Source organism: Protomyctophum bolini (genome assembly GCF_963924005.1).
Source record: "Protomyctophum bolini genome assembly, chromosome: 8".
Taxonomy (NCBI): Eukaryota; Metazoa; Chordata; class Actinopteri; order Myctophiformes; family Myctophidae; genus Protomyctophum; species Protomyctophum bolini.
In genome coordinates, this window is record NC_137869.1 from 4,454,746 (window position 1) to 4,470,321 (window position 15,576).

The 15,576-nt window shown below is 40.5% G+C and overlaps 1 protein-coding gene and 1 long non-coding RNA gene across 2 annotated transcripts; one reads left to right on the plus strand and one right to left on the minus strand.

Moving 5' to 3' along the window:
- Positions 1 to 455: 455 nt before the first annotated feature.
- Positions 456 to 10,258, minus strand: dynlt2b (dynein light chain Tctex-type 2B; the record flags this gene model as incomplete). The annotated part of the gene is given in 7 exon segments (XM_080769673.1): positions 456 to 561; positions 7,991 to 8,049; positions 8,642 to 8,705; positions 9,058 to 9,127; positions 9,613 to 9,685; positions 9,689 to 9,746; positions 10,200 to 10,258. Coding segments are annotated over 7 exon segments (489 nt in total).
- A 1,418-nt stretch (positions 10,259 to 11,676) lies between these two features.
- Positions 11,677 to 14,067, plus strand: LOC308319878. The gene is made up of 2 exons (XR_013964495.1): positions 11,677 to 12,039; positions 12,552 to 14,067. It is a non-coding gene; the product is annotated as an uncharacterized lncRNA (long non-coding RNA).
- Positions 14,068 to 15,576: the final 1,509 nt, after the last annotated feature.

The window sequence follows — 15,576 nt, forward strand, 5'->3', positions numbered from 1 at the left end:
GGTCCAACAGAAAGCAGCCAGCCTCCATCTCAATGCATTGTGAGCTTGTAGATGTGCTATTTATTGTGTGTGACAATGCTGCGCAACTTGAGTATAGTTCACCCGAAGGTTTTTCATTGAAGCCTTGAATTCATGGAGATTTTGGCTCAGAAATGAAAGCCTGGGGAAACCCATTGGAAGATCTGGAATAGGAAGCCCACTTCCTTGTATTTATAATGAATTGCATTTTTTTAGCACTTTCCCAAGTGATCAAAGCTCTTTACAATGGTTCATTTATTCATACATTGGGAGGTGAAGCGGCGAACAGTCAACGCCAGCGTCCTCACTTCCCACACCAATGGTGGCAAGCTCACACCGACCAACTCATTGGAGGCGATATTGGGTTCAGTGTCTTGCCCAAGGACACTCCGACATGTGGACAGGAGGAGCCAGGATTTGAATCGCAGACCCAGGGATCATCGGACGTAGACCCTGTCTACCTCCTGAGCCACGGCCGCCCCTCTAACCAATAACAGTGCAGAGTCAGGCGTCGGTCCAAATTTGTTGACGTCAGTGTCCAAACTGTTGCACATGAAAAAGATAAGATATGATGTTTCTCTTGAAGCAACAGTATTTGACAGAATGTGGAAACCATTTCTTTCTCACCTATCGTTAACGGTATATGTAGTACCTGACATGAGTATTATATATTTTTTATAATTATTATTAATTGTGATCTATTGTACTTTTTGTATTGAATCATGTTCTCTTTTTCTGTGTTTGGTGCCTATTATCATTGTGTGAGTGAGTGAGTGAGTGAGTGAGTGCAGTATGTCTTTTTTGTCTGTAAAGGTAAAGGTAAAAATAAAATTGTGAAAAAAAGAAGAAGAAAAGAGTGATGTAAATGAAGGAATGCAAGAATTAGGTTATGGGGTGAAATGGGGTGAAATGTCTATGAAATGACTGCTGGGATTTATGTCCGCCGCTATTATGATGCTCGTGGGCCAAAGTCTAATGGCAGCGCAGGGGGGGGGGGGGGGGAGCGATCTACCTGCTGCTCGGAATGAGAGTCAGTTTGCGATGGCATAGTCACTGTGACACGAATTAATCACTATGAACATGAACATCACCTGCAGGCTCCCTTTTATAGGAGTGAGACATACCAAACCACGTCACAGTAATGGGCAATTCAATTAACTCACCATAAGCAAACAAAAGGCCAATAAGTTATAACACACCATTACTGAAGGTTTTACCATTAACTTAAACATGACATTCCGGACGTCCATACACAAACTATAGTTTTGTTTTAAATAAGATCGCTCTCGAATCAAACACCCCTCCTCCTCTGCAGCACTTGGCACCTTCCCAATCAACAGGAATGCCACCGCAGAGGGGAGATCACTTCAAATCAACATTTAAAACAATTAGTATACTTCAGCAATGCATTTCAGTTACAGTATCAATAAATAGAACATACACTTTACAACTTGACCCGCCACTTCCAATCCGACTGATTGATAATTAATTGGAAGCAGGTGTAGTAAAGTTTATGCAATGTCCCCAATCATTGTCTGTGTATAGGGCACGGGCTGCTCCGTGACTGTCAATGTATTATGTTTTAGTAATAATACCACATAAGGAGTGGGGGATTAAATGGCCTAGTGTATGTGTGTAAAACAACCAGAAATGTTAAATAACGCATCAATGAGCACAAGAGCTCAATTCGCAGGAATGATCGTGAGTATCCTGTTGCTAAAGTGAGTGGGAAAGTGAGTATAACGTAGTTTAACATTGTTTAATGCAATCGGATGTATGGACTTCCAGCAACTCTCTGCAACAACCTATTTAGTGGACGTTGTTGCAACAGTCTCAGCACGTGTGAATATAGTAAATATAGTAAATATTAATCAAACGCGTTTCGGCGCAGGCCTTCGTCAGTGTCAAAATATTTTGACACTGACGAAGGCCTGCGCCGAAACACGTTTGTCTGTCTGGTATATTGCTGCTGCGGAGCACTATCTTTATTAATAAAGACTCTTACTCGACTGGAAGTGCGGATTTTATTAATTTTGTTGTTATGTTATGTTGGAATCTGCACCCAGCACACGCCTGAAACTATATAAAACTGTCTGAGTAGAGCGGGCCTTTTCCCTTGAAGTGAACAATTTCAGATTTGAATCATCAACACCACTGCTGCATCAAATTCAACACCATGGAGGACAAGAGCAGACGCTCAAACAAGCTTCAACAGAAGTTTGTAATGCCATCAGTGTTCTTCAACAAATAATGGAGGCCTATAATCGTAATGTCCTAGTGAAGCAGCTGCTGCAGGACTTTCATTACAGCATCAACAAACAAGTCATCGAGACCAAAGGAGGACAAAAAATGCGGCATGCTCAAGGTTTGCATGACCAGATCAAAGCGGATTGGCCACAAAGGACGACCGCGCAAGTACAGGTTACAATCTCCAACCCTGAAAGATATAATAATAACTTGTTGGAAGTGCTCATTTTCAGTAAAGCAACCTTCTGCTGCCTCATTACAATACATGCATTATGTGCAATTTAAAACAGGTGCACGCAGGACCATTGAGTGACTACTGCACACTAAACGAAGTGGAAACCGAGCTACACTTCCTAACCATCTGTCCATTGTACCAAGACATCAGAGACACATACTTCCCACAGATTACAACCACACACGGAGATTTTGAAAACATGACCAATGACAAAAAACTCCCATATCTGCTGGGCGAAGTACAACAATGTGCAAACACAGCAGCAAGATTTGTGAGTTGCTGTGATAGGAGAAGGATATCAAATGGAACACAACCACCCTAAAGACTAATCATTGTGTATATTCCTGCACTATACCTGCATCGAGTGATCTTGGTACACAGAAGTTGATCTATTGAAGATTCTGACCTTCAAAGTACATAATTTTTGTTTTGATTGTATTGCTGTATTGTTGTATTGTTCTTTCTGCTTTGGCAATGTAAACGTATGTTTTCTCATGCCAATAAAGCCCTTTGAATTGAATTGAATTGAGTGATATCCAACAAGCACATCCAAACTCCAACACTTAGAAAATAAATCACCTGCAAGGAATTTCTTGACAGGAAGTAGCTCATAACATATCTAATGGTTGCAGATAGAAAGAGGACAATTGCTTTTCGTACAGCAGAAATGTTGGTGAGTTTGACTTTGATAGTATGTATGGCCTGTGACCCGTCACATAGGATGTATGGGCTACCAATGGGAAATTGCATCTAGTTAGCGCCTTGCTGGCAAGATGCATATGGTCAATTGTCCAGTGTGTCAGTTTCTAATTCAGACCTACTGTATGTATGACCCCAACAAAGCCCCAGCTTAATCTATAACACACGTACGCCCAGCTATGTTGGATCCTCCAGGGATCCAATTAGAGTTGTCCCGGGCCATTCCGATACCAGTATCGGAAAAACTGCCGATACTGCCTAAAACTGTGGAGGAAAAAGTTCTCAAATTCTTTACTTCAGTAAAAGTATCAATACTGCAATGTAGGCATACTCCGTACTTGCGTGAAAGTACAAAAGTATTGGTATCAAAATATGATTAAGGTACTACAGTAAACTTCTGGAGTCTGAAGAAGAGCCTTGTGCTCAAAACGTCACAGGTACAGGTCATTTGGTGCAATAAAAAGCATCTGGCGCATTGAAGCCCTCAGTGTTTGCGCATTTTATTTTGTTCTTCCTTACAACAGTAAAAGTAATCATTATGCAGAATGTCCCCCGTTTTTTAAAATGTATTAAATTATTTTGAAAATGTAGATCAGCTATTTTCAAATGGCCAAAGTGCATAGGGCTGAAGTGGTTAATGTACAGTATATGTTCTGTAATATTAGTCAAAATCTACAAGAAGGTTGTGAGTGGTTTGTTGTCGCATTTGTCGGTATCAATGTAACAAGTCTATCCCTGTTACAATGCGTTAGACCCTGCCCTGGGAGATGCGAGGAGGGAATCGTCCTCAGATTAGGTTAGGTTTAGGTATAGTTTTACTGAGGTTAATGTTAGGGTTAGGTGTAGGCTGTCAATCACAGCGACTGGCCAGTCACAGCGCACCATCTACGTCACTCTGTACTCAAACCGAGGACGGAACCATGCTCGCCTGGGAGATGGATTGCTGAGGTGGAGCGCCACATCTACCATCAGCTCCCAGTACTTCCCGCGAGACTTGCTGCACCCAGCCATGCTACTCTCATACACTGAGTTGGCGCTGCTCAGGATCGAACCCATGGACTTGTGGTCCAAAGGTTCGCTATACCGACTGAGCTACCCGGACACAAACACTACTTATTTTTGACACTAGTTATTTTTGACACATATTATGTCCTGTCATCGCCTCATGATGCCGTCATGACAGGTCTCCACAATTTCATGATGGGATAATTGTGGCTCTATCAGCCGGTGTAATCGTCAGGCAGTAATTATCACGTCACCATTTTCACCTCCTGCTGTACTAAATGGCGTTAGGTGCACATCTCTAAATCAATTCTACACTATAGAGCATAATGCTTTGGATCACTCAGGAAGATGGGTCGTATAAATAATAGCGCTGTAGTAGGCAATCATCGTAATGTGACGTGACACATTTATTCAGGAAATGGTCAATGGAATTACACTGGAAACCAGACAAATATGCCACAGGAGGAAAAAAAAAAGTCACTGGAGAGATTGGTCTGGTACTCCTCAGTTTGAATTACATGTCGCTTTTTGCTGTGACGTTGGAATCCGTTGTAAATAATTCTTCCACAAATGGCATGGTAAATGGTGTAATTATAGTGCCTTTATCCAAGGCACTTTACATAGATTAATACACTGATGGCTAATGGCTAACTCAAACTGGGAACCTTCCTCTTCCTAAGCGGCCACTCCCACACACACACATATATATATATATACTATATATATATATATATTATTATTATTATTAAAAATAAATTGCTGGCTGAACTTAATTTTCTTCACAATCTTCCTCACAGACACGCCATAACGCAATCAATTCTTTAATTAGGCCCTTAATATGGTGGCGCAGTGAAAAAATAGCAGATCTACATAGAACCGCGCGCATGTACATGCACGTCGCTCACGCACGCCCCACAGTATGAAACACTACACTCCACAATAGGCTGCCACTATGTCAAGGACAAGACTGCCCGATAACAAACCCTGCTCAGTTACTTGGCTCTGCGTGCGTGCGTGTGCTCCCTCTCTGCGTGTGTGTGTGTGTGTGTGTTTTCTTCCTCTCTGCATGCGTGTGCGCGTTTTCTCCCTCTCTGCGTGCGTTCTCATCAGTCTGTGCCAGCTCTATCTGTACTAATCATTTTTGTCAGGGTCATTCACAAAAATAATATATATATATATATTCCCCCACCACGGGTAAGTGTATTTACTACTTTATTGACTACATTTCCCATAAAAGACACATAGGCCTATAAGAAATATTTGACCTTCACATTCTCACATCATGCTGTTGCAGAGTTGCTGTTTTGACACTGTCCATCTTCCCGGCGGACCTTATGGGTGCCACCTGACACTACAGTATACTCTGCTTAGTGTATTCTGAATCTTGCGCAAACAAGGGAAGGCGCAATAAGCCTCGGCTTCAGCCTTCACCTTTTCGGTACCACAAGTACCACTAGTGGAAATTAATGTATGTACTGTACGTCTGTATGTACTCCTTTTATTAACCGAAATAAAAATCTATCTATCTATATCTATCACCTAACATGATGCCTCACATATCTAGAACGTATACAATGCAGACAGAGAAGCATATCGCAATATACCACGTTTTATCCGGGAACCGACTCGACTGATATAATTATCATTATGCAAGCCAATTGGTACAATAATTACAGTGTGCCTGTGAGAAATTCCATTAGTCCATTACTGCAAAGAATAGCCTGTGTGACTGGCATGGTTCCCTTGTCAAAGGTGTGACAGCAGAAAGGGCTAGGCATCCATATCCCATTACCAAGAGAAAGGACTGCAAAGCAAAGGTCTCAAGGTGGCGACCTTGAGACCTGCGTCTTTGCGACGCAGGTCTCAAGGTGGCGACCTTGAGACCTGCGTCTTTGCGACGCATCGTGTCAGTTATCTTTGGTGAGCGACATGGTTATTTAGGCAGGCTAAATAAAGGGCCACGTCTGCCTCTAAATGAGGCAGACATGATTAAAATCCAGGGAAGATTCCAACGCAGAAGTAGAACTCCCTCAAATCAAACATTTTAAATTCACCAAATATGCTTAACAAATAATCACTTAAAGGGGAATACCACTCATTTTCAACATTAACATATGTCATTAATATACCTGAGCTGTTGTGTGGAAATAATAAAAAGTCCCCCCATTAATAAAAAGTCCCACGATTAACATGGTGAATCACATCTTAATGATGTCATCAAGATGTGATTCACCATGTTAATGATTTTTTTCAGACCTCCAGTTCTAGGAAACACAGAATGGGAGGACTTTTCTATTATTTCCACACAACAGCTCTATGGTATATTAATGACATAGTAAAATGTTGAAAATGAGTGGAATGCCCCCCTTTAAGCAGTCAAGTTCAAATCGCTTCTCAAAAAGTGTATTGAGAGGCTAATGGTTTTAAACAAGGACAGAATGATAGCTCTTGCCTTCAACACTGTGGTTAACAAGTCTCAGGGCAGTCAACTCACATATTGAACGCCATCACTGAGAGTACAAAGATCATTGTTTGCTTGGTAGCAAATCGGATAATCCATCATTTGCAGGCAACAATCCATGAAAGAAATGTGCCATCAATTTGTATGGAAATAAATAAAGAAAAAAGGTTTATATAGAGTATGTGAGAGTTATTTAACCTCTATACACTACAGTATATTTCATTGCCTGGGGTCCCCCTCCTTTCCCCCCCGTTTATGCACATCTTTAGCAGATCTACAAGCTCACAACACTTGATTGTTGATGAATGTTCACCTAATATGCCATGTCCGCAGCCCGCAGGGGTGATAATAGTACTCAAAATGAATTTGCTTACATTGCAGCATCAATACTGCAATGTATACTATATATACGCTGCTAAAAGTAAAAGTCCTGTAGTATAAATGTACAGTACTTTACTTATCAGCATCAACATAGACTTAAAGTACCCAAATTACTTGTTTGTCTTGTTTCAGTTCAAAAGGTATGAAATAGTGAAAATAGCAGATCTACAAGCTCAATATGTGTTGCGATGTGACACATTGTGAGCTTGTACATCTGCTATTTTCAAATGGCCAAAATATATACGGTAAATAAGTGAATAACTAAATAAATATTAAGATCCATTTTTTATATGTAGGGCTATATAATCATAGGTCTCATATGAATTGAGATCACGATTCTCACTTTTCCATGAAAATATTTGTCGTCTGTAGTTGCTGAACATTACTACATTCAAATTGTGACTACTACTGTGGCTTTAAACAAAAAAACACAAGTGTAACTAAAAATGAATTGAACAGCCAAGTAACTAGTGCTGCACCATTCTTGCTCATATTTAGAAATGAGATCGCATAGGTGTCTGAATCTGAATTTTGTATTAATAATTGTGCAGCACCATCATGGAGAGGGGAGGTGTAGAGTGACATCTAGTGGATGATTAGGGGTAATCACCATGCTGGCTTGTGGTCACATTTTTGTTAAAATTCATTTTTTTTTGCCAAGGATTTACAAAACGAGTGTATAATGATAATTCCAGAAACACATTAAGAGCTAGCCCTGAATGACCATAACAGGTCTGTAACTCTGAGTGAAGAAATGGAACACAATGGACACGTGTGTACTCTCAGAATAAAATAACGAAATACGGGGGGGGGGGGGGGTAATATATCATTACACATATTGTTTGAATGTGAAATATCCCTTCACTGTTGGATGATGCTGGACTCTGAGCCGCATCATTATATTCTGTCTAATCTTCATGAGAAAGACAACTCTGTCCTCTCACCGTCTTTTGTTCTTTTTATAGTAGCATCCGAAAGCAGCCACCATGCAGAACAAACTGTCCTGTGGAGGCAACGCAAATTTGATCAACGAGTCATTCAAAAGCCAGGTGAACAGAAAACAACTTGAGAGGTGCCTTGGGCATTATCACAGACACTCGTCAACTGTTTCAGCTAGAGATGCTACTTTTCTGCATCTTCAAGACCAACAAATACTTCTAAGAGACAACCAGATTTATGAACAATTGCCAATATAGACTAAGACTTGTTTCCCCTTCTGCCTACTACTGCATAGCACCAGGACTGCCCATAAGTCTAGGTTTCTGATTGAAGGGTTAGGGATAGTGTTAGAAATGATCTGACTAACGGGAGGTCGGGCCAATACCATGTTACCTACACATCTACTATATTGTTTTTACACCACAAAGCAGGCACCCGAGACTGTACATATACAAACATGCAGTAAATGCACGTGTCCATACACATGCACGCACGTGTACGCATACACACACACACACACACACACACACACACACACACTAATTCTTACTCTTTTGTAATTGTTATTGTTGCTACAGCACCTGAGGACCTGAAAGTTTGAAACCAAAAGATTTTACTAGCCAGAGATGTAACAAATAGAAATCTTGAATCCTTACGTTCATGAAAATGTCTTCCGTATAGCTGTCGGTATCTGCATCCCAGAAACACCTTGAAGACATCCTGTTGAAATAAAGGAAGCATATGTTTTGATTCTAAATTCTAACATTCTGTCAAATGACATTTGAGACAAGACATATTGGGGGGGGGGAAGAGCAGCCGGATGGGAACCGCAAGGTTGCCAGCTCGAACCCAGGCTCCCCCAGAGTTAGTGTCAAAGTGTCCTTGAGCAAGAAACTGAACCCCTAATTGCTTGTGCATGCGTGCGTGCGAGGCTGCCTAACAGTGACACTTGGTGGTCAAGCAACACTATTGCCCTACTCATTTGGACATGCATACATGGGGACAGACCGACACACCATGCGGTTCCTCTGCTCTGCCAGTTAAATAACACTTGTTTGAAACAGTCACTTACTTGACTCCCTGACCTCGTTGCTCTCCGATGGCCACCTGTACCACAAGCTTGTATCTGTCAAGACCCACACCTGTGGTGAGAAGAGAACAGACAGCACGTTGGTTGACAAGATACTGTATAGCCGTTTGCAAAATGTACAGTGGTACAGTGATACAACAATGCTAAAAGGTTAACACAAAAGACATACAATACAATAAATCATCAATACTAGGAGCAAAAAAACTAGTAGGAGGGGCGGTAATTTCTGGTGGCAAGCTATAAGTGTAATACTTTATGGTGTAGTCCACAGTTAACTGTTTGTATTGAGTTGTGCTTGAAATGTACATCATTGTTCGAGTCCCATTCATGACAACCTTTGCTGCATGTCTCTCCCCTCTTTCCTCTCTGTCTTCACTGTAACTATCAATAAAAGGCAAAAAAGCCACACTAATAAAATCTGAAAAAAGGTACCCTGCCCTTTTGTAATTCTTTCCAATTATTTGTTTGGCACAAAGAATTGTGTTTATTGCCGTGATTTGTCAGGAACAGAGTTTGGCATCTCAGAGGGCATCTCACTTTTCAGTTTGTTCTTGATGCTGTCTGCCAGGGTTCTGGACAGCCCTAGAACCTCTTCTGGGTCATACTGCAGCTAAGTGAGCTGCTCACGCAGGATGTCACCAATACACTCCTTCACAATGGCAGGTTTAAACCTGCAGGGTGACACACACACACACACACACACACACACACACACACACAGTTAAACAACACTATATCTGTCAAATTATCCTTGAACAGGGCTAATTATACATTCAAGGATGCATTAACGCCAGTATCTCTAAACTGTGTTAACTTGTGATGAATGAACTGTGATGAATTGAAAATGGTGGACAGGGGACCCTGTTGTAAACAATTATGCATGTAATGCTGCTGATGCAGCAACAGTTTTTCTATTGACTTTTGCTTTCGTTTGAAATGTACCCATTCTGCATGACTGTGAAATACATTGTTCAATCAATCAAGACAAGTACGAGCGTTATGTGAACCATGGATAGTGTGTTACTTAGTGACAGTTAGAGACAGTTATACTTCAGCATTAGCATTGCAAGCGCTGCTAATAACACAACAGGTTGGCTGAGTACTTTGAAGTTTGAACAGCTTACTTGTTGTGGTAATTAGGTCGTATAAGGTATGTGTTTCCCACGGTGTCTCCGCACTCCATAGCTTGCTAGTAAAGAAACATTCGAATAGAGACAAAACGTACCAGAAGAAGTCGACCACGAGTTATCTCATCGCCTATGCAGATGTAACCTGGCTAATAAGCCAGACCGAATCAGCTGTTGGTTTATGCAGATGCAGACTTGTATTATTTGCTACCATGGAGACGCTGTGTCGTCATTTCTCTTTTTCAAAATAAAATGTCAGTGATTTGTTTTGGGGGTCTAAACATAATTTAAACCTTTTTTTTGGTCTAAACGTAAACGTTAAACCTTTTTAGGGCCGATATGTTTTTTAAATTCACAAATACAAACGCTGATCTACATCAATATATATGATAGCAGAAGTAGAATATGATAAAAAACAAGTTTTTGTTAGTACAGCATTACTTTTAAAGAAACCGGAAGTGACGTCGTTACTCAAAATGGCGGAGGCACTGTTGTGGTTGTGGATTTAATAATAATATTGGGAGTTTCGTCTCTTTTTGTAAAATCTCTTTGGACTAGTTTCAACTTTCAATGCTAGCTGTCAAGAATGGTCCATTTGGAACCGAACCCTCGGCTAGAACAATAGTAATCTCGCCGCCCTCGCGTCACCAGCTGGCTTTCCTAGAACAATAGCCCTCTGCTTTGAACCTGACTGCTTTGCACAAATAACATTACTCGAGCTGCATTCTCTATTCTGCTATAGTGCTTTAATTACTGCCAGCGAATAGATCTACAAATGTCGATCATCTACACCGTGCCTCCGCCGAAGAAGAAGAAGGAATGCGTCCAGGGGGAACTTAGTTTTGCCGCTCCCCGCCTGCACAAACACCAGGCTGTGGAGCATGTTTATGTTGTGGACTCCCCGCTGTTGTTGAGACAGAAAGCAGCTGTACCGACGCTGGAGGGAAGGAAAAAGTCCAAAGCTGTACGAAGGTTGCCAGTTCTTCAACCGTCCGAGGAAGCCATCACGGAGGCAAGTAACGTGTGCTGTTTTTTTCATCATGATAAGTGTTATCAAATATTGGAAACCCATCTGTAAAAAATAAATAAAAAATAAAACAGCGGCCTCTGCTGTACTAGCTTGGAATCTGTTCTTGAGGGATTATTTTATTATCAGATATGGCCAAAAAAAGATCAATACCCTACGTACCCCAATGGAAACAACTTTTTGGGGGGTTACATCCTCAGACCTTGTATTGAAATGTACTAATACTGTTCTGTGCTTTTTCTGCAAACTGTTAAAACAGTATTCAATCAATCAGCTCCCATCCTGACTATCATTACACTATCGATGATCGGGATCAGTCCCAAAAAAACCTGATCGGAGCTCCTCCCATGAAATTGAATGTGAGACGGTGAGAGACAATGGGTCTCCTGCTTGCAATTTTTTTATATTGTGTTCTTTTTACTTTGTTAATTTTTCCAGCTGGGAGATGATAGCTGCATTGCTGACAACAGTATTTCAACTTCCTCATCCACCACTGTGATTGCTGTTTCTTCTTCACCATTTCCCGCTATATGGACAGACGAGGTGTGGGCTAACAAAAAGGAGATATACCCCTGGCTTGACTGTAAAGATGGGAAATTGGGGTGCAGCCTTTGCTCATCTGTGTCAGGTTTATCCGTCCCCAAAGCCATCGGCGCACATCTGTCAGACCATTGGACCAGCTACAACATTGCACCAAATGGAAAGGAGAAAGTGCAAATGCTGAAATCTCTTAGGAAGAAAATATCAACACACAGACAGTCACATTTTCACAAGGCGGCAGAAGAGATGCAAGTAACTGCAAAAGAAGAGGTAAAAAAGTACTCGCAATGAAGAAATAGATCTGGGACTGTTACAAGTAGTAAACGGACAAATTTCCAAATGTACTTGAGTAAAAGTGAAAAAGTATTGGCATCTAAATGTACTTAAAGTACCAAAAGTAAAAGTACTCCCGTGTCCCTGTGCAGAATGTCCCATTTCAAGTTTTCAAAATGTATAAAAAAAAACGTGTGAGCTTGTAGAACATATATTTTCAAATGGCCGAAATATATATAGAGCTGAAGTGGTTAATGTATGTTTTGTAATAATAATCATAATCTACAATGTCTCTCTCTGAGATCATGTAGTGGAGTAAATGTTTTTGGAACTATACTCAACTTAATTCAAGTAAAGTACAAATACCTCAAAATTGTACTTAAGTAGAGTACTTGAATAAATGTATTTATACCACTTTCCCCAGTTTCCAATGATTGAGAAAGCCATGCAATTGAATGTGAACGTGCGTGCAATTTTTAATATGTGTGTGTCCTTTTTTACTTTGTTAGTGTTTCCAGCTGGGAGATGATAGCTGGACAGCCTGGACTCCCGACGAGAGTATTTCAACCTCCTCATCCACCACTGTGATTGCTGATTCTTCTTCATCTTCACCATTTCCCGCTATATGGACAGACGAGGTGTGGGCTAACAAAAAGGAGATATACCCCTGGCTTGACTGTAAAGATGGGAAATTGGGGTGCAGCCTTTGCTCATCTGTGTCAGGTTTATCCGTCCCCAAAGCCATCGGCGCACATCTGTCAGACCATTGGACCAGCTACAACATTGCACCAAATGGAAAGGAGAAAGTGCAAATGCTGAAATCTCTTAGGACGAAAATATCAACACACAGACAGTCACATTTTCACAAGGCGGCAGAAGAGATGCAAGCAACTGCAAAAGTAGGAGCTACGTGTGCCGTTTTCAACTCTGCATACTTCTTGGCACAAAACAACAGGCCATTATCAGGTCATTATGACTTACTGAAGTTACAGGAAAAAAATGGGGTTGACATTGGCATCAGCTTGCACTCAAGATTCAGCGCAGCAAGAATAACCAACCATCTAGGTTCAGAAATGCGCAGAAAAATCTGCAAAACTATCCAAGCAATAGAAGGTAAAATATCAATTATGATAGAGAAATCAACTGCCCTGGGAGAAACTACACTGATTATGTGCCTCAATGGTGAAACAGAAAAAAGCGTAGAACCACACACTGTGTTTCTAGATTTGATTGAGGTTCCCGACCAAAGAGAAGAAACAATTACAAATCACCTGTTGAAATGCCTCACTGGACATGGTTTTAATCATGCATATTTGAAGAAGCACTTAGTTGCATTCGCAAGTGACGGTGCCAGTGTCACGTTGGGGCGCACATCTGGAGTAGCCAAACAGATGTCTGATCTGTATCCTGATATATTGACCTGGCATTGGCCGGTCAACATGGCCGTGGGTGACACAGTGAAAGACGTAAGTGGTGTCACGGTCAACCATTTCCAGGCATTTATACATAAATTGCATTCCGTGTACAAGTTAATCACCACCCCAATCCGAACAAAGTTACTGGTTAAACAGTTATCTGCCTTGATGTTCATCAAACTACATGGGCCACCCGTAGAGGACTGGGACCCTACAGATTATGTCATCTCTTGGAATAGATGCCATCGCTTGGCAGAGGATGCAAGAACGCGAGCTGTACCAGAGACTCACAAAGTTATCCCTGACCGGTGTTGGAAGTTCTTATGACTGTGTGCATGGGATCGTTTTAAAGACCACTCTTTTGAAAGCAATGTAAGGGTAGCCCCATCCGTCCCCATTTTCAAGTCTCGTCTAAAAACTCACCTTTATACAGAGTATTTTTTAACTACTTAATTAGCCAACTTGTACATGTATGTTTGATTTTGTTTTGTTTGCCATTATAATTTTGTTACTGTCTGTTTCTTCTTGTTTTAATCCTGTTCTGTGCAGCACTTTGGAACTATGTTTTGAAAAGCGCTATACAAATAAAGTTCATATCATATCATATCAAGTGATGTAATCTTGTACCTTTTTAAAACAAGAAAAAAGGCATTCAATTAAAGACAAGTTGTCTTATTAAGTAAATGGTGTATTTATATAGTGCCTTTATTGAAGGCGCTTTATATAGATTGTGCATGCCATTACATTCACCCATTCACACACACGGCAGATGAAACCATGCAAGGCAGAAAAGGCAGAAAGGCAGAAATATACTTATATTATATATAAAAAAATACGTATATATTTAGGAAAATAACCATAAACATGTTGTGGACTGTATGTTCCAACTTCCACACACAGCCTCCTATTGGAATAGAAGTGTAAAACACTTTTCCCTATTCCCGCCCAGTGGGTGTCGCTATTTATCAACATATCAAGATGGGCTTTTAGTCCACCCTTCTCTTCCACTGTATGTATGTGTGTGTCTGTCTGTCTGTCTAGAGACAGGCATCTGTAGACAGATGTAATCAATTCATCAACAAACTAAATAATACAACCATAACACTATTATTTATTTAAAATAATTTAAATCATTTATTTTAATTGGAGATGTTCATATAAATAAACAAAAGAGTTGAGTAAAAGTACAAAAGTAATGTCATCAAAATATACTTTGAAGTACCAAAATATAAGTACTAAGTATGCAGAATGTCCCGTTGCATATGTATAAAATGTATAATAAGATGTAGGGTAGATTGGCTGTTTAAATAGGGCTGACGTTTTTAAATAATTATAGCTCCACTACTACTAAAAGTATTTGCCTCTGAGTTGTAATGGAGTACTTAGTAAAGGTACCCTAAAATTGCACGTACTACTTAAGTAGTAATTTGGTAAATGTACTGTTACTTTCCACCACGGGTACATACATATTGGACATAGACATGGTTCTCTGGGAATCCTTGCTTGACAAAATGGCTGGCACATGATTTGGCAAGGGCAACATGCACATAATTGTTATGGATCTAGCCTAATATATGCCATATGACTTTTGTTGTTGTAAGAGCCATTATGATAGTGGTGTATTATTTCTGTTGTTGGCAATATTGTTTTGGTTTTTGATTTGACAGCACTGGGTGTGTATTTAGAAGGCATATACAGGTGCCAACGACGTCGAGTCTGTGGGGGCTATAGCCCCCATGAAGAATTAAATAGCCCCTTTTAGCCCCCATGAAGATTTTCGTGGACATTTTATATTAACATTAAAGATTTTCTGGGAATTATTGACCCTCTGTGACTGTCGCAAAATTCCGAAAATGTGAACCTCTCCGCCGGCAGTTCAGAGGTGTTAAAAGTACTCAAATGCTAATCAGGTTTCTTTTGTTTTCACCTAGCCAGGTATTATATGCCTACAGTACAGTGCCCATAGGCGGCGGGTGTGTAAGGCTAAAATTATGCTGGGTATTTTTTTAAATATATATAATATATGTGCGCAGCATTATATAGAAGGCTATTGTGTGTGTAGTGTGTGTGTGTTGTTGCTGTGTGTGTGTGTGTGTGTGGTGATCGGGTAGGTAGGCTA